General features: G+C 39.9%; 1 protein-coding gene across 1 annotated transcript; it reads left to right on the top strand.

Annotated features, from left to right (window-relative positions):
* The first annotated feature begins 292 nt into the window (after nucleotides 1-292).
* Nucleotides 293-4753, top strand: LOC128545707 (mucin-17-like). The gene is made up of 3 exons (XM_053516238.1): nucleotides 293-312; nucleotides 386-441; nucleotides 526-4753. Exons 1-3 carry the CDS (start codon nucleotides 293-295, stop codon nucleotides 4677-4679), a joined length of 4230 nt encoding a protein of 1409 aa, XP_053372213.1. The 3' UTR covers nucleotides 4680-4753.
* The last annotated feature ends 14952 nt before the right edge of the window (nucleotides 4754-19705 follow it).

Below are 19705 nucleotides of genomic sequence, written 5' to 3'. Positions count from 1 at the left end.
CGTACTGTGTATGTTTGTGTATGTGACAAATAAAATTTGAATTTGAAAAGTAACAAATGAAAGTCCTTTAAAGGGACTAAAGAAAACAGATAAGGGTACCATTAAGCAGTAAAGTTAACCAAGCTTGTTTAGGACCCTGGAGAGACTTAATTATGGTTCTGAGTGGACATGTGACCAGGTGCTACTCATTATATAATCAGCGTGCTGGAGTTGGTGCTAGTTTTAGTATTTGGGTGTAGTGTAGCAGCTCTGTTTTTAATCAGAGCTCCTGCTGTTAAGCAATCTTTGAGAGATGTTATGGGCAATGATGAGGTATGTATTCAGTTTATTTTTTGTTTTTTCTTTTTAAGTCTGTTTTTCAAGTGTTTTGGTTTTTTTTTTTCAGGTTCTATTTGCTTTCCATTGCGTTAGTTTTTTGTGGATCTACAAATGGATTTAATGGTAAGAATTTTTAAATATCTTACATGTAAGCCATGTCTGATTGTAGTTTACTATAGTCTAAAAATGTTTCTTTAAATCCAACAGTGTGGAATAGAACATCTATCCTTGATTGGCAAGCTGGACGTTCTAATGTTACATGGGGCCAAATTTTTCAACTTGCTACACCTGGTCAACTTGAGCTACCTTCCAGAAAAGGTCCAAATGGAAATGATGGCAGTGGAAACTTTGGAAATGCTGTGCTTACTTCGGAAGTCCCACCTGCTCAACGTGACTCTAGTTTTGTTCAGTCTTCTGGTGGTGTTGCTCATATCAAACAAATACTAAATGCTTATGGTCAAGCTGCTATTAGCCACCAGCCTAATTCATCTCAGTCTTCAGGATTTTATTGGAATGAGTTCATTAAGCCTGGTAACTGTGGCCCTTTGCCATCTCAGCATTGGCCAGGAAAAAATCTGCCTGGATTTCAAAGTCCATCCTCTTCCCAAGTGCTAGGATTTCAGACCCAGTTATACCAACCGAGCTCCCCAACACAATTCTCTGCAGGCCAGTCTGCTTCTGCCTTTCAGGCACAGGGTCCAAGTGCTTCAACACCATATCAAGGTCAAGCTTTAAGCTGGCATGTTTCACAAGACCAAAGCATTCCCTCCTCCCAGTCTGTAGTCGCAACAAACCCGACCCAGTCATACCAGCCCAACATCCCAACACAGGTTTTGGCAGGCCAGTCTGCTTTGCCGTCTCAGTCTATGGGTGCTTTAAATTTGTATCAAGGTCTAACTTCTGGCAGGTATCTGGCTTCTCTGGGTCAGGGCATTCCACCCTCCCCCCAGCCTGTGGCCACCACAAACCAAATATCTGGATTCCAGAACACTTACTGGCCTAACACACCAGTTTCTTCAAGCCAGACTATCTCTCTTCCTCAGAGCTCAAGTGCTTCACAGCTGTTTCAAGGGCAAACCTCAGGCATGTCCAGCATTTCACAGGACCAGAGCATTCCATCCTTCCCCCAGTCTATGGACACCTCAAGCCAGATAACTTCATCACAAACCCAGTCATCCTTCCAGCCTAGCACCACAACACAGCTTTTGTTGGGCCAGTCTGATTTGCCATCTCAGCCTATAGGTGGTTCATCTTTGTATCAAGGTCTAACTTCTGGCAGGTATCTGGCTTCGCTCGGTCAGAGCATTCTATCTTCCCAGTCTGTGGCCACCACAAGCCAGATCACTGATGCTCAGGCCCAATCTTTCCAGCCTAGTACTACAACACAGGCTTTGACAGGACAGTCTGCTATTTCTCAGGATCAATCCTTGCAGGCTTTGGCTGCCTATCCAGTTCAGGCATCTGGCTGGTACACAATTTCACAGGGTCAGATTCCTTCACAAGTCTCTGGATTCCAGGCTCAGTCATACCAGCCAAGCACTGCAACACAGGTGTTACCTGGTCAATCTGCTTCTCCTGTTCAGTCTATGGGTGCTTCAGCATTGTATCAAGCTCTAACTTCTGGCAGGTATCTGGCTTCACCAGATCAGAGCATTCCATCCTCCCAGTCTGTGGCCACCACAAGCCAGATCACTGATGCTCAGCCCCAATCTTTCCAACCTAGCACTACAGCACAAGTTTTGTCAGGCCAGTCTGCTGCTCAGGATCAATCCTTTCAAGCTTCAGCTTCGAATCTACCCCAGACCTCTGGCTGGTACACCATTTTACTGGGTAAGATGATTCCATCTTCCCAAGTTTCTGGAGTCCAGACAGGCTCGTTAATTCCCTCTAGCCCAACACAGGGTTTGGAAGGCCCATCTGCTTCTATTGCCCCATTGCAGCCCTTGGATGCTTTAACACAGTATCAAATGCAAGGCTCCAGCAGGTACAGCAGTTCACAGAACCAGAGCAATCCACTGTTCTCCCAGTCTGTGGTCAACACAAATCAAATCTCTGGCATCAAGAATCAGACACCATCCTGGGCTAACACAACATGGACTACAGCAAACCAGTCTGATTCCATGTCTGTGTCTCAAGGCAGCTATGTGACTGAATCTTCAGGGAATGCTAAATGGTACAGTGTTTTACAGGGTCGGATAATGCCATCCTCTTCTGGGTTGCAGGTGCAACCATTCCAGCCAAGTACTGCAACACAGGTGTTACCTGGTCAATCTGCTTCTCCTGTTCAGTCTATGGGTGCTTCAGGATTGTATCAAGGTCTAACTTCTGGCAGGTATCTGACTTCCCTGGGTCAAAACATTCCACCCTCCCCCCAGCCTGTGCCCACCACAAACCAAATATCTGGATTCCAGAACACTTACTTTCCTAACACACCAGTTTCTTCAAGCCAGAGTATATCTCTCCCTCAGAGCTCAAGTGCCTCACAGCTGTTTCAAGGGCAAACCTCAGGCATGTCCAGCATTTCACAAGACCAGAGCATTCCATCCTCCTTCCAGTCTATGGACATCTCAAGCCAGGTTACTTCATCACAAACCCAGTCATCATTCCAGCCTAGCACCACAACTCGGGTTTTGACAGAGCAGTCTGCTATTGCTCAGGATAAATCCTTACAAGCTTCATATCCACCTCAGACCTCTGGCTGGTACACTATTTTACAGGGTCAGATTCCATCCCCTTCACAATTCTCTGGATTCCAAGCCCAGTCATCATACCAGCCAAGCACTACAACGCAGGTTATGCCTGGTCAGTCTGTCTCATCTCAGTCCATGGGTGATTCAACACTGTATCAGGCTCTAACTTCCGGCAGGTATCTGACTTCCCCGAGTCAAAACATTCTGCCCTCCTCTCAGCCTATAGTCACCACAAAACAAATATCTGGATTCCAGAACACTTACTGGCCTAACACACCAGTTTCTTCAAGCCAGACTATCTCTCTTCCTCAGAGCTCAAGTGCTTCACAGCTGTTTCAAGGGCAAACCTCAGGCATGTCCAGCATTTCACAAGACCAGAGCATTCCATCCTCCTCCCAGTCTATGGACACCTCAAGCCAAATAACGTCATCACAAACCCAGTCATCATTCCAGCCCACCACCACAACTCAGGTTTTGACAGAGCAGTCTGCTCTTGCTCCAGCTCAATCCTTGGGAAATTCACTTTTGTGTTCAAGTCCGACACCTGGTTGGTACACCACTTTGTTGGGTAAGCTGATTCCATCTTCTCAAATGTCTGGTTTTCAGCCTGCGTTACAACAGCCTAGTTCCACAAGTCAGCCTGCTGCATCTCAGGCTCAGTCTATGGGTGACTCACCACTTTATCAAGGTCTAACCTCTAACATCAATCTAACATCACAGTACCAAAGAACCCCATCCTCCTTCCAGTCTGTTGCTGCCCTGAACCAAATATCTGGAATTCAGAACCAGACCACATACTTGTCTAGTACCATACAACTTGCTCCAAGCTCGTCTGCTTTTACCCCTCAATCTCAGAGCTCAGGTGTTACTACAATGCATCAAGTACCAGCTGAAGGCTTACCAAATACTTCACAGGACCAGAGCATTACAGCCTCCTTGCAGTCTGTACCCTCCTCAAGCCAGATTTCTGGATTTCAGAACCAGACATCATACTGGCCAAGTGCAACATGGGTTTTGCCAGGAGATACTCATATTGCTCAGATTCAGTCCTTGGGAAATCCAGTTTCATATCCAAGTCAAACCTCTCCCTGGAACACCTTTTTGCAGAGTAAGATTCCATCTTCCCAAGTGTCTGGATTCCAGGCCCCATCATTATACCAGCCTAGCACAACACAGATTTTGGCAGGCCAGTCTGACTCTACTGCTCTTTTGCCATCCTTGGGTCCTATGCTGTATCAAGGGCAAGCCTTAAACAGGTACAATTTACAGGATCAAAGCTTTCCATCATACTTCCCATCTGTGGCTACAAACCAGATATCTGGAATTCTGTCCCAGCCGTCATTTCAGCCCAGTTCCACAACAGTGGCTTCTGCAAGTGAGCCTTCACCTTCTCAAGCTCAGTCCTCTAGTGCTTCAGCATGGTACCAGGGTCCAACCTTTGGGTCTCTGGCAGCACAGAGCCAGAACATTTCATCCTCTTCTCAGTCTGTAGTCCCCACAAACCAACTTGCCAGATTCCAGAACCTGATGTTTCAACCCAATACAGCACAGGCTTGGAGTTGGTCTGGTTCTACTCCTCAAGGTGCCCCACAAAACATTGCAGGTATTACTTTCCAGGGTGCTTTACCCCAGTTAAGCAGCTATGGCAAGAAGTGGCCAGTAACCCAGTGAACTTTGATTAAGGTGCTTTTTGTTGCCTTAATGCTTGTCTGAATATTTCTTAATAAATGGAGTGCATATTTTGACTTGGTTTTCTTTAAATGTCTCTTCTTGAATCAAATGGTAATGGGTTTTGCCAGTATTTAAAAACTTGCTCGAATGGTCACGGCAATATGGAAACAACTTAATATATGCATTTGTGGGGTAACTTTTGTTTACATTTATTATACTGGTTTGAGTTGAGGTGTGAAACAAATACTGATGCACAAGATTGTATTGCACAAGTGGTCAGTTGTTTGCAGCTGAAAGTGTCTGAAAGAGGGGGAGCTGGCTACCAAATTGTAAGTTAAATGCTTGGGGTTTAAAATTATACCAATGATGCTGCAGAATGTCTTTTAGGGAGGAGTTGCTAAGCCTCAGTGATGGAAGTAATTCAGGTTTGGTGTGTTTCTACAGCTTTTAAAGCTTTCAGATGCAATGTGCTCCTTATTTTTTTTATTTACATGTGACCAAGACCCTCTGTAGCCTTTTTCACTGTACTGAGACAAAAGTGACAAAGATGCAAATGTTTTACTTCAAAGTTTCTCAACGTTACAATTACAAAATTGTCCATTTTAAAATGGGCTTTCAGGTTTAAGTTGCTTGGAGAATTTTATTGGCCTACAATTAGGTATAAAATATCCAGAAGACCTCTGTCCAAGAGGCTTTGATCCGCTCGTTACAATAAAGAAGACACCTGCACGCCAAATTAAGGAAGTAAGAAATATACAGGTAGAAGGAAATCTATGTGAAGTCTTAACCAAGAATGACCCATACACACAGAGTGCAGAGTTTTTGGTCCTGTGGTGACTGAGACAGAGTGTAAAAAGAGACTTTCTCTTTTAAGAACAGACAAACATATATTAATTTTAAAATTAGAAGAGGTAGTGATGATTTGCGATTGTGAATTTGTGATTTGTATTATGTATGAGAATGCATAAGAATATTTGTGTTAAGAGATTGTGAAACGTATATGGTTAATAAGTAAAGGAAATCACTTCAGCAAACACAAATACAGTGGCAAGATTTTTGTGCAAGGAAATAATGCCACATTTTGGAATGCCATGTTTTGGGTTTCACCAATTGGATAGATTCTCTGGCAAGAAATGGTACTTTGATAGGAATTATACTGCTTGCCATGTCAGTAATTATCTGCTGCGTCATACCCATAATGAGAGGACTTATTAGTAAAGTCATAAAGATACTATTTGGGCAATACGAAATGTCGGCAGGATAGTACAAGAAGCAGAAATAGAATGAAAGGTACCTCCCACAGAACACATCCCATGAAACCCAACTCTATGATGTACCCAACCTAGAAACAACTATATTTCCAAACCTAGAAGAGTAAAATACTCAATAAATAAATAGATAATAAAATGTGTTAACTCTATGTAAATTTATAAATATATGTTACAAGTTAAATAAAAATGTAAATGTAAGTACACATTTTCTTTTTTAATTTCACGATATGCAATGAAATGCTTATGTGGCCGCCTGTGACCTTAAAAAAAAAAAAAAAAGAATTAAGAAATAAGAAAGAGGGGTGGCTCAGTGGTTAAGGCATTGGACTATGGTTCGGAAGATCCCAGGTTCAAACCCCACAACCACCAAGTTGCCACTGTTGGGCTCTTGAGCAAGGCCCTTACCCCTCAACTGCTCAGATGTATAATGAAATAAAAATGTAAGTCTGCCAAATGACTAAATGTAAATGTTAATGCAAATAAAAAGTGGAAATGAATGAAAATGTTCAGAAATGTGCAAATAGAAATAAAAATGGAAATGAATGGGACTGTCCAGAAAGTGTGCAAATGTGCAATGTGTGTGCAAATTTGCAATGTCCATGAGTGTCTATTTCTCTGCAGTATTGCAAAAACGCGGAGATGATTGAAGCTCCTCCTCAGTCTCTCTGTGTTGGCCTTCAGGGAGCGGAAGCACTTTCCTGACCGCAACAGAGAGAACAGTCAATTGCTGGGGTGGCTGAGGTCCTTCACAATCTTCCTGGTCTTCGTCCAGCACTGCTTGCTGTAGATCGAGTGCAGATCAGGGAGCTCGGTGCGGATGATGCGCTCAGCTGAACACACCACCCTCTGTAGAGCTCGTCTGTCCTGCATGGTGCATTCCCGAACCAGGTTAAGATGTTTCCCGTCAGGATGCTCTCTATGGTGCAGGAGTAAAAGTTCCTGGCAGTCTAAAATCTAACAAGCGCCTGAGGTGGTCGGCTGCCGGGCCTTTTTCACAGTGTTGATGTGACAGGACCATGACAGGTCCTGCGTGATGTGACCACCGAGGTATCGGAAGCTGTCCACTCTCTCCACTGGGCTCCTGTTGATGACGGGGGTCTGGTACTGTAGTTCTTCTCCTGATTTGTACTAAAGTCCACTTTCAACTCCTATGTCTTGCTGACGTTCAGGAGGAGATTGTTCTTCTGGCATCAGCTCTCCAGATTTTCAACCTCCTCCAGGTAGGCTGTCTCGTCGTTGTCAGAGATCAGGAGTTCATAGTGGCTACACAGTCATAGGTCTACAATGAGTACAGCAGGGGGCTCAGAACACAATCCTGGGGGGCTCCAGTAGTGAGAGTTAGGGAGGCTGAGACATGTCTGCCCATCCTTACTGCCTGTGGTCTGCCAGATAGGAGGTTGGAGATCGACTGACACAGAGATGACCTGAGTCCCAGGTGCTCCAGCTTGGTGGTGAGTGTGGAAGGAATTATGGTATTAAATGCTGAGCTGTAGTTGATGAAGAGAATTTTAACATAATTCCCCTTCCGAGTGTCCAGGTGAGTGAGTGATTTATGGAAAAGATAAGAGATGGCATCATCTGTAAAGCGGTTCGGGCGGTATGCAAACTGTAATGGGTCCAGTGTGTCGGGTAGTAAAGAGATAATGAAGTCTCTGACCAGCCATTCAAAGCACTTCATCACTACTAAGGTGATAGTCATTGAGAGAAGCAGGATGGGGTTTCTTTGGAACAGGAACATTAATGGACTCTTTGAAGCATGTAGGGATCACCAACTGAGATAAAGAGAGGACTCGATCTGAGATGTCATCTGGTTCTGCTGCTTTCCTAGTGTACACTCTCCTGAAGCCTCTCCTCACGTCGTGCTCGGGGATGATAAACGCATTTCCGGTGTTGGCAGTGTCTTCCTGTCTGCAGCCATTACCTCCGCTAGCATTCGCATCGCTAGCATCTTTAGATCTGAAACAATGGAACACTATGGAAGAACTACTTCGACCAACTGAACATCTGTTAGCCTATGCAAATGTAATACTGAATCAAGACACATAGCTTCAGCGCAAGACCATACCAAAATACATTGTGGATACTAGTCCAGAACTGACTACAACTCGGTAGTACTGCATGTGAACACTATCTGTCTATGAATGCTATGCGTCAGACAGTTATCGTGCATACTTAATTTTTAGTATCGACATTTCACATTGTCACTATTTCAGTCATTGACTTTGAATCCTGGAACTCGAACCTAACACAACAAGCAGAGCTGAAGAGTCTGACATGGACCTTCCCAAAACTATACAACTCAGTCCATCAAGACCATAGACGTTAACATTGTTGGACATTTTTTGTCTTTTTATTTTTATTGTGTTTATTTTATTAAATTATATATGACAATACATGTTATATTGTTATACAACTATAATACAGTCCTCTGATCAGATGCTAATGCATTGTCGAGTGTTTAAACACTGGCAGGGTATGCATTTTTCCTTAAAAATTAGTCACTGAGGTTTTTTCGCCTACCCCTGAACAAAGAACCCATTGTTAGCTTAAGATTCTCCTGATTACAAGGTAGTGGTCATAAGTACCTATCCGAGAAAGGGAAGAAAAAGTAGCAATAATTAAATGCTCAGGGAATATGTGTTACACTGTGATGTATTACTATTTAACATATTATAACTGCGAATAAGTGTACTATATAATAAATTATATCAGTTATTATATGTACAAGTAACTGATACTAGCAAGAAAAACTTACTGATACTAGAACAGTCTATAAAACTGTTACCTATGCTCATTCTTAAGCATACAACACGAGGGAACGTGGACATTTTAAGGAAAGCCATATTGATGGCTTTTGCGAAAAATTGTATTTGCCTACAATTGTAGTCAAGCGTGAAGTATGAAATACCCAGAAGACCTCTGTTTAACAGGCCTTGATCCGCCTGTTCACCACTTATATGGAATCTGTTTCACACCCTGAACATTTTCCTGCCAGCACCTGCTTGTATTGCAAGTTGAACCATTCTAATGGCCATCTCTCTGCTAGTATTGTCTAAACTATTAATACAGACACATTACCTGTATGTAATTACACAGCAAATTTTGTGCATCCACACAGTGCATTAGGAACATATGAGTTAGGTTTTTCCTTCATATAGTTACTATACTAGGCATGATGGTAATTTAACCTGGATTAAAATATTTAGTGTGAATTTTCAAATGTTTGCATTTACATTTAATTCAAATTTACCAAATCATTTGAACAGTACCTGTATATAAGACAAAGTAAGTAATTTTTGTTCCAAAGTATCTAAATAAGGGTGGCTGGCCGTTTGTAACCTAGTTAGAAGCTTAATAGTAGGTATTTTATGTAGGCTACAGACATTGATGCAAATTGATAGTTGTCATATTTCTGAACTGCCATGATTTAAAGTGCATAAGTTGCAGCATACACAAACCAGAAGTTAAGCATGAGATAAATAAAAAATGTGCCTCCTAACCCAAGCAGGCATCATAATTCTCAGTATTCTCTTCTATTTACTGGATTACTGAGTAAGAGCTCATGTTTTACACGAGATTATCATTATCTAGACTTGATGGATGCAATAATCCTTAATGATCAACTGCTTTACATTTTGGCATGCATTACAGCAAGGACATTTAGCAAGCAAGCAATTAGGGCTCCAAAAACATCTCTGTACTACAAATGTTTAGTCATATAGTGTACTTAAGAATTACAGCCAAAATCTTTTATCTGCTATGCTAGATCTAAGCATCTACGGTAGCATAGCAGATAAACCGACAAACATTTTTGACATGTAAATAACCAGATTAACCATAACTTTATTAACAAAAGGAATAAACAATACTAGTACATACATACAAACATACAGTAAATACTTACTGTACATAGCTACATACAAACATTTTAAATATTTTGGTCATTGGTCTTTGCTGATTTTTATTTACTCGACCTCAGAGCAGCTTTTGACACTATTGATCATAGTATTCTTCTTCACAGATTAGAAAATGTAGTAGGAATTAAGGGAACATGGCAGGGTGAGTTTGCTTTAGAACTAACACAATCTTTTCACAATTAATCAATCAATCTTTATGCATCCATGGACACTATGGACAATTCCACGCACATCACATCTACACTACATGTTTACGTTTTCATTCTGGACCATTGCACAAAGACACTTTAATAACCATTGCACAAAGTCACTTTTTCTATGCACACCATTATATTTCTATTTGTACAGTATATTTCTATTTTCGTACAGCATATTTCTATTTTCAGTTTCTATTTTTAGTTCTATTTTTCCTAGTTAAATTTTATTTTTATTTAAATTTTCTATCGTATTTCTTTTATTCATATTTATTACTTATTATAAGCTTTAATTCTCTTTTTAAGGTCACTGGCGGTTGTGTAAGCATTTCACTACATTTCGTACTGTGTAAAATAAAATTTAAATTTTTGAATTTGAATTTGAACGGCCCTCTTATGGCTCAGATCCTATTTGACTGATCGTTATCAGTTTGTAGATTTAGATGGTGACCATTCCTCATGTTCTCAAGTTGAGTTTGGTGTTCCACAGGGTTCTGTTTTAGGCCCACTGCTTTTTCCCCTTTACATGCTTCCTCTGGGCAACATAATTCGTAAACATGGTATTAGTTTTCATTGTTATGCTGATGACACACAAGTATACATTTCAGCAAAACCAGTTGAGAAAAAACAGTTTACTAAAGTTGAGCGTGTGTGGAGAACATAAGAAATTGGATGTTAATTAAGACAGAAGTTCTAGTCATAGGACCACAAGCAGCTAGAAGTAAGCTTTCTGATCACACTGTGATTTTAAATGGCCCTTCTGTTCCATCAAGTGCAAAAGTAAAAGACCTCAGTGTGATTATAGATTCCAGCCTTTTATTTGAAGCACATGTAGATAATATTACCAGGATAGCATTCTTTCACCTTAGAAATATTGCCAAGATAACAAATATAATGTCACCAAATGATGCATAAAAACTAGTTCATGCATTTATCACGTCTAGGTTGGATTATTGTAACGCCTTACTGTCTGGTTGTTTAACAAGGTGCTTAAACAAGCTTCAATTAGTCCAGAATGTAGCAGCAAGAGTCCTCACTCGAACCAGAAGATATGAGCACATCATTCCTATCTTATCCACATTGCATTGGCTTCCTGTGAAATTTCGCATCGAATTTAAAATACTACTCTTGACGTATAAAGCATTAAATGGTCTCGCGCCGCAGTATCTGAGTGAATTGCTTGTGTCTTACAATCCGCCACGTCTACTTCGATCAAAGGATGCAGGCTGCTTGTCAGTACCACGTATTATGAGAACTACAGCTGGGGGCAGAGCTTTTTCTTACAAAGGCCCAAAGTTATGGAATAGTCTTCCAAATAGTGTTCGGGACTCAGACTCAGTCCCAGTGTTTAAGTCCAGGCTAAAAACCTATTTGTTTAGCCAAGCATTTTTGTAAATAGATTTGCCTTAGGTAAAGGAGCAGATCTGGGGGACTCATGAACATAGAGTATTAGGTGAACTGGTATGTTTAGATGCTGTCCTCCCCACTCTCATTGATCACTCAGGTTTGTTGATGGTGAGGTGATTGGTTGCTTTACATCTTAGGAAGCCATCATGTCTGTGTTTCCTTCTGGCTCTCCCTTGTTTGTTATGCTGTTATAGTTAGTCTTGCCTGAGTCCCTACTTGCACTCTGCACTAAATATACATTCACCTTATACATTGTTCTACTGTGACCATACCTAATTGCCATCTCTCCATCTCTTCTGCTCTTTCCTCTCTCTCCCTCCCTCTCTCCTCGTTCCTCTATCTATATCGCTCCTGAGCTGCCAGTGATCCAGACCTCCTCTGCCCTCTGGACCTGTCTAACTCGTCCTGTAGTTCTGCTTCTGGTTGGAGATCTCATTACATGGATGCCCCGTGTGGTCTGCCTGGGATGCATGTGGTGACTGGGGATGGCTCCACTTTTCCATATAGGTGGTCCTGTCCTGGACTGATGCAGACAGTTGTTTTCTGAGGACCTGTGACTTCAGTTGCTCAATAGTTCAGGACTAGAATTTCTTACAGTCTTCCTGAGCCTCCAGAACAAACTGGACTTTGATCTTAAACATCTCCTCTTATACTGAACTTCCAGTCTCGCATAATATTATGCACATCAATCCCTGCTATCTGTTTTCACCCAGGTGAGGATGGGTTTCCTGTTGAGTCTGGTTCCTCTCAAGTTTTCTTCCTATTACCATATCAGGGAGTTTTTCCTTGCCACCGTTGCCGTCGTCCTCAGCTTGCTCATCAGGGACAATCATATAATTTTAATTCATACACAGTTCATACAAACTTAATTCTTTTGATTGTGTAAAGCTGCTTTGTGACAATGTAAATTGTTAAAAGCGCTATTCAAATAACGTTTTATTGAATTTAATTTAATTGAATTTCACTGTAAAAATGCTAAAGGTGTCAAGAATATGCAATAATCTCCTTTGTACAGTTGATATTGAAGTGTGTTTGCAAGGTGTGTTATGGTTTGTAAAGCATTCTAAACAGCTCAAATTTGAGGTGCTGAGTGCGTCTCTCTCTAATATATATATATATATTAGTTACAACGCGCTCGTTTGAGGTTGCAACACAAAGAGGGGTCAAACCAAAATATATAATCAATACAGATTATTTATTAAATTGTACGAATACAATGGTCAAAACAGTAAATATAAGTCTAGGGATAAATAAAAAAACAAATAATCATAATCCAAAACTTAATCTACATATTATAGGAAATGCACAGAATAAAAACAAAACAACAAAAGGTTACATATTAAACAAAAAAGAACCACTCCTTAGTCTCCATCCCCACAGAGTCTTTTATATGCTACTGTACCAATTAGCAATTAATCATAGGACAATCGGCCACACTCTTCCCAGTAGGGTCTGGACAAACTTCAGGGTCGTCACACCTCCCACTTCAAAAGAAGGTTATCTAAAGAACCAACAATAAAAAGATACACCAACAAAACACCCATTTAAATATAATAACATTTTGTAATTTAGAATAACACTAATACTCATCTCCATAAATCCCACTCCACTTCACTCTCAGACTCCCTAGGATATCAGAGGGGAAAACTAGAGAAGAAAAGAGGGAGATTGAAAACAAAAGAGAAAGAAAACTACTAAAAAGAGAGAAAAAGAGAGAGAGAAAGATATACCCAACACCGCTGGGATATCTTACAGCCGTGAGAGAGCATCAGCAACTAAGTTGTCTTTACCACGAATATGTTTAAGGTGTAAGTGGAAGGGCTTAGTAGTGAAAGGAAAACGCTTGTTGGCAATGATATATATATATATATATATATATATATATATATATATATATATATTTTTTTTTTTTTTTTTTTAAATAGCTTACCTGATGTTCGATTCCATTTGCCTCTTCTTGCAAAAGAACCGCACCAGCACCATAGGCACTAGCATCAATGGCAAGCAAAAATGTTTTTTCAAAATTTGGTGCCATCAACAGAAGCATTCACTAAAAGAGCTTTAGCATTATTAAAGGCACATTGACTCTGCCGTGATTCAAATGGCTTCTTCGGCCTCAATTGGTCTGTTAGAGGGCAACTACATCTGCAAAGTTTCTACAAAACGCTACAGTATATAGTATCCCACCATACCCAGAAAATGTTGTAACTCAATTTGAGTAGTGGGAGCGGGAAAATTACAGATGGCTTCCACTTTTGCATTGTTAGGTTTAACACATCCTCCACCAACCACCTTCCCTAAATACGTCACTGTAGCCTTGCCAAATTCGCACTTGGCAAGATTTATGTGTAAAATCGCCTTAACCAAATGCTCAAAAAGTTCACTTATTTGTGTAAGATGTTCATACCAAGAAGAACTTTAAGTTACAGTATACTATAAGAAACTATAAGGTGTAACAAAAGCAGATAGTTCCTTAGCATGAGATGTTAAAGGCACTTGCCAATACCCTTTTTGGAGATCAAACTTACTGACAAACTGTGCAGAACCCACATGATCGATTTTGTAATTTAGAATAACACTAATACTCTAAGTAGAGGGAAACAATCAGGTTTTGAAAGAGAGTTAAGCTTCCTGTAATCATTACAAAATCGGTAAGAATTGTCAGGTTTATTTACTAGCATGCAAGAAGAGCTCCAAGAACTAAAACTTGATTCTGCAAAATTATGAGTGAGTAAATAATCCACCTCTTTCTGAAGTAACTTTCATTTTATAGGGTTTACTCAATATGAATGTTGTTTTACAAGTTGAGCCATACCAACATCAATGTTATATTCAATGACATGAGTTCGGGTAGGAAGAATGAACTAAGTTAATTAAGTTAATTATAATCAGTCTTCTCTGGTTCACACAAATGAGGCAAATAATCGGGCAAATTTACAAGAACATTAGAATTGTTAAGTTGCCCTTTTTGACAGTAATATAATAAGTATATTACGAGAAGGACCATTTTCCACCTCCAGAACACCAGACATCCCTACAGATGTTTGAGAGACAATTGGAATCATAATATACTTTTAGATCGCTTACAAAATCACATAGGTATTCAGGGACAGGCATAAAAATGGTTTAGATCATGTCTGGTTGATACCATAATGTAGATCTAAATGGAAAACCGTCTGGTGTAATGCCACTGAAATATGGGGTCCCACAAGGGTCAGTTTTAGGACCTCTGCTGTTCTCAATATACATGCTCCCCTTGGGTAACATCATTAGAAGACATGGGATCAGTTTCCATTGTTATGCTGATGATACCCAATTATACATCTCAACAAAACCAGAAGAAATACCTAAATTGTCTAGATAAACCTAGTGTGTCCAGGACATAAAAGATTGGATGACCAATAACTTTATTTTACTGAATTCAGATAAGACAGAGGTGTTACTCATCAGCCCAAAAACCCACAACAGCTTTCTTAATTCAGCCTGCGTTTAGAAGAATGTACTGTTACTACTAGCTCAACAGTAAAAGACCTGGGCGCAATATTAGACAGTAACTTGACCTTTGAAAATCATATTTCCAATATAACAAAACAGCCTTTTTCCATCTTAGAAATATTGCCAAAATTAGGAGCATCCTATCTGTATCTGATGCAGAAAAGCTATTTCATGTATTCATGACCTCCAGACTGGACTATTGTAATGCATTACTAGGTGGTTGTCCTGCATCCTCAATAAACAAGCTTCAGTTAGTCCAGAATACAGCCGCCAGGGTTCTCACTAGATCCAGAAAATATGATCACATAACCCCAATATTATCATCCCTGCACTATCTACCTGTTCAATTTAGAATTAATTACAAAATAGTATTACTTACATACAAGGCATTAAATAGTTTAGCACCCACATATCTAACCAGTCTTCTGATACGCTACAATCCACCATGCTCCTTAAAATATATATATATATATTTTTTTTTCATATTTAGCTCCAAAGCTTTGGAATAGCCTTCCAGACTGTGTCTGAGCCCCGAACATTGTTTCCAAGTTTAAAAGTAGACTCAAGACGCATTTCTTTAATCTGGCATATGCGTAACTCATCACATAACCTCATACTCTCGTACATCTATTCTGAATGGCAACTACGCTAATTCTCTCCATCTGTTCTGTATTTGTCCACCCATCCCGAGGCATCTGGAGATTGTGCAAGCCTGAGTAGACAAGGGCCAACCCTGTGAGGTTCCTGAGACATCCAGAGAAGGACCAGCTCCAGCTGGATTCTGATTTATGATGGTTGGAGCTACACATGCTGCTCCTGAGCTTCCAGTGATCCTGACCCCATCTGCCCTTTGCACCTACTGACTCATCCCTATGCTGAACTGGACTTAACACAGCTGCATAACACACATGATGTTATATCATCTCTATTTGCTATCACCCAGATGAGGATGGGTTCCCTGTTGAGTCTGGTTCCTCTCAAGGTTTCTTCCTATTGCCATCTGAGGGAGTTTTTCCCTGCCACTGTCGCCGTCACCCTTGGCTTTCTTATCAGAGACATTTCATTCATTTATCTCATTATTATCCAGACACATTTTTTTCTCACATACACACACACTATTTATTTATTTATTTATTTATTTATTTATTTATTATTATTATTATTATTATTATTATTATTTATTTATTTTATTTTTTATTGAAATTGAAAAAAAAAAGAATTTTCATTTTTGTGGAGCTGCTTTGAGACAATGATCATTGTTAAAAGCGCTATATAAATAAAATAGAATTGAATTGAACTTGGATTTATCATATCACCAGCTACAACATTAACAGACAAAGACGGTACAGGAGTTACATAAACCTTCAACTAATTACCATGACAAACCTGTACTTTCTTTCGACGATCAGGCGTGTTTAAAAGGTAGTTGTTATTAGGATAGCATTTCGCTATTGTATAAGGTCCAGTAAACCTAGCCTGGAATGGACTACTCACTACAGGTAATAAAGCAAGGACTTGATCACCTAACTGAAAACTTCTGGACTCAACCTTACGATCAAACAACCTCTGCACCGTTTCCTGGGACTTACCCAGTTTTCATAGAACAATAGCTCTGGCTTCATGTAGTTGATAACGAAAACTACTCACGTAGTTTAAGACATTCTCAATTGAATCAGACATTTTCCATTCATCTGCCAAAACAGAAATAGGGCCTCTGACAGCGTGTCTAAATACTAACTCGCTAGGACTGAAACTGGTGCTCTCTTGCACAACCTCACGAATAGCTAACAGCACTCAAGGAAGTCCATCCTCCCAGTCACAATCAAGTTCAACACAATACAACCTTAAAAGAGTCTGATGGAATCTTTTTAATCCTCCTTGGTTCTGAGAATGGTAAGCACTTGAGATGTTGTGTTTAACCTTAAGTTGTTGCTTGAAAACTGCCGAGACATAAAATTTGAGCCCTAATCAGATTGAATGGTTTTTGGAATGGCAAAAACAGACATGAAACTCATTAAAGCCTTTAAAATTGATTTAGCGTTCATCGATCTCAGCGGATAGCTGCAGGATAACATGTAGACTGATACATTACAGTAAGCAAAAAGGCATGCCCCACCTTTGATTGGAGTAAAGGAACAACACAGTCGACAATCAAATGTCTTCCGTACCCCCATATGACCAACAAGGCCCTGGTGTGCTAGCCGTAAAACAGCCTGACGAAACAGTAGAGGAACTACAATTTGGATCCTAGGATCAAGTGAAGAAATAGAACTCATAGGTTGTTGTCTGCAAAGCAATCCTTCTTGGAGATAGTAGGAGGACAAAGTTTTATTTTCAATAAATTGTTTAGACAATAATTGAAGAGCTTTATCTGCGTGCTGGGCATTAATCAAATTTAGCTCAAGTCAAACTATAGTGGAGACAGAAGAACAAATATTAGAACGAATATTAGCTTGGTCATCACATACAGTATGGATGGTTTTTCAGACATGAAAGCAGACTTATCAATCTGGTCACCAGCAAATGATAACTTATGTACAAAAATCTTATCTTTTTGCGGCAGTGCACCCATTATCAGGCTCTGATTGAGAATTTGATGAAATAAATAAAATAAAAGTGTCACTAAAAACATCCATTTCATCTTGCACCTTCCTCTTGGCCATTTCTCGAGTTATTGCACAAGCTGGAAATAAGTTAGGACAGTCAGAAGATTTACTCGATCACTCTATAATAGGAGCAGCTATAGGTGAAACGCCACCATCTGGCTTCTCCCAAACATCACCTCCAGGGTTAGTAGTCATTGCCAAGTATAAAAGTAACACCAGGAATAGGGAGCATTTCACGAAGTCCTACAACCACATCACCGGTCACAAGTTTGGAGGTAAGGTGAATACGGTGTAAAGGAACTTCCATGTAGCCCATTTTAAGCCCTTTAACCAGCACATGAGATCCAATGGAAGCATGTTTAGACAAAGGCAAAAGTCCTTCATTCAAAAATGACTGCCCAGCCCCGGTATCTCTAAGGATACGAACAGGCACTATTTCATCACAGCCAGGTAAAGAAACACTGAAAGTCCAAATTTAACACCATTAACATTCTCCATCTCAGGGATGTTGCTCTGCTCAATTTGCTTATCAGGACTAAGATTTTACAGGTAGGTAGAGGTAGAAATTACAGTAACCCAACATGTTTAACAGCTTTTTTTTTTTTTTTTTAAACAACACAGTCTGATATTTTGTGTCCTGGATTCCTACAATAGAAGCAAACCAATTGTCCTTTTGTACGTGTAAATGAAGCATTGTCAGCAGATGTGCACACAACGTTATGACGTGCAATTTTATATTTAACTGAAACACTCACCCTTGATCTGCTCAGTTTATTTAAATGATCAGTTCCTTGATGAGTGAGAAATTTATCTGCCATAAAAGCAGCATTAGACAATTTAGTCTCTTTATGTTCATTAAGATACATAGCAACAGCATTTGCAACACAACTTTTAAACTCCTCTAAAAGAATAAGCTCCCTAAGCTGTTCCTTAGTGGTAGAGGAACACCAACAATCAGACAAATGTTGTTTTTCTCTAGCAAACTCAAGATAAGTACACTTTTCAGACTTACAGTAGAATAACTCCTCAACTTCTGGCGGTATGCCTCCGGTGCCAATTCATAAGTATGTAAAATAGCAGGATTTACGATCTCATAATCAGCGCTTTGCTCAGTAGTCAATGCGGAATACACCTCTTGTGCTCTCCCTACCAACACATTATTACACAGCATTGTAATAATAAAGTCCAAAATTTTTTTGGCCATTTTAAGGACTCTATATATAGGAAATACTTCTCTACCTCTTTCCCAAAAAAACAGCAGCACAAGCCTAATGTTTTTTATAAACATCAAACACAGGCGCAGCAAACACGGTCACAACAGATGACAAAACCATTAGATCGGTTTTTACTTTCAGCTCTAGCTCAAGTTTCCGCAGCTGAAACTCTCTTTCCTCTCATTACTTTTCAAATTGTAATTTTATTTTACGTACAGTAACTGCTGCTGTAACCTCTTGGTCTTAAAATTATTCTCCAACTCTTTCTTTTAAAGCACAAACATCACGTTCTGCACAAAGTTTTTTCGCATCAATACACAACTGCTTCTCTTGTAAAGGAATCTCGCTAAACTTTGTATTTTGATCGTCATGACCAAAAGGGGAGGATAAACACTCCTCAGGATTGATAGGTTGAGCTCTTACCTCTAAAACGTCCTGCTCAGAAAGTGCGCTTTTCACAACTTAATCAGCGTTTCCTTGAGCCTCTTATCACTACTCGTTACTTTCACATTGAATTGTTCAGCAATCTGCAAAAGCTCTTCCTTCGTGCACCTCTCCAATAATATTTCTGAAGGAAATGCAAAGAAATCCTTGACTTCTGAGGACGACGATATACCTACTAGAAAAGAAAACAGAAAAAACACACAACAACGCGAGCACACAAGTTACTAGAGTGTAAAAAATTAATAAATAAATACAAAATCCCATCAGACACTTCTCCAGGGACCGTCACAACAAACACGCTCAAAAAAAAGAGAGACCTCAGTGTTAGTCATTTGTCAAATTATTTTGATATCTGGTAGGCATCACAAACCACACATATACGAAAAAATGACAAAGTGTTACCTTATGAAAAATGAGAGGCCCAATTTTATGTTACAACCCGCTTGTTTGAGGTCGCTACATAAAGAAGAGTCAAACC

Source organism: Clarias gariepinus, chromosome 17 (assembly GCF_024256425.1).
Source record: "Clarias gariepinus isolate MV-2021 ecotype Netherlands chromosome 17, CGAR_prim_01v2, whole genome shotgun sequence".
Taxonomy (NCBI): domain Eukaryota; kingdom Metazoa; phylum Chordata; class Actinopteri; order Siluriformes; family Clariidae; genus Clarias; species Clarias gariepinus.
Note: the sequence above shows the minus strand (reverse complement) of the source record. Positions and strands in the feature narration are given on the sequence as shown.

Excerpts from the sequence above, each read along its gene's own strand:
- LOC128545707 (XM_053516238.1), top strand. The coding sequence starts at position 293 with ATGTTATGGGCAATGATGAG. Across the intron at positions 313-385 it reads ATGTTATGGGCAATGATGAG|GTTCTATTTGCTTTCCATTG; the intron begins GTATGTATTCAG and ends TTTTTTTTTCAG. Across the intron at positions 442-525 it reads ATCTACAAATGGATTTAATG|TGTGGAATAGAACATCTATC; the intron begins GTAAGAATTTTT and ends TAAATCCAACAG.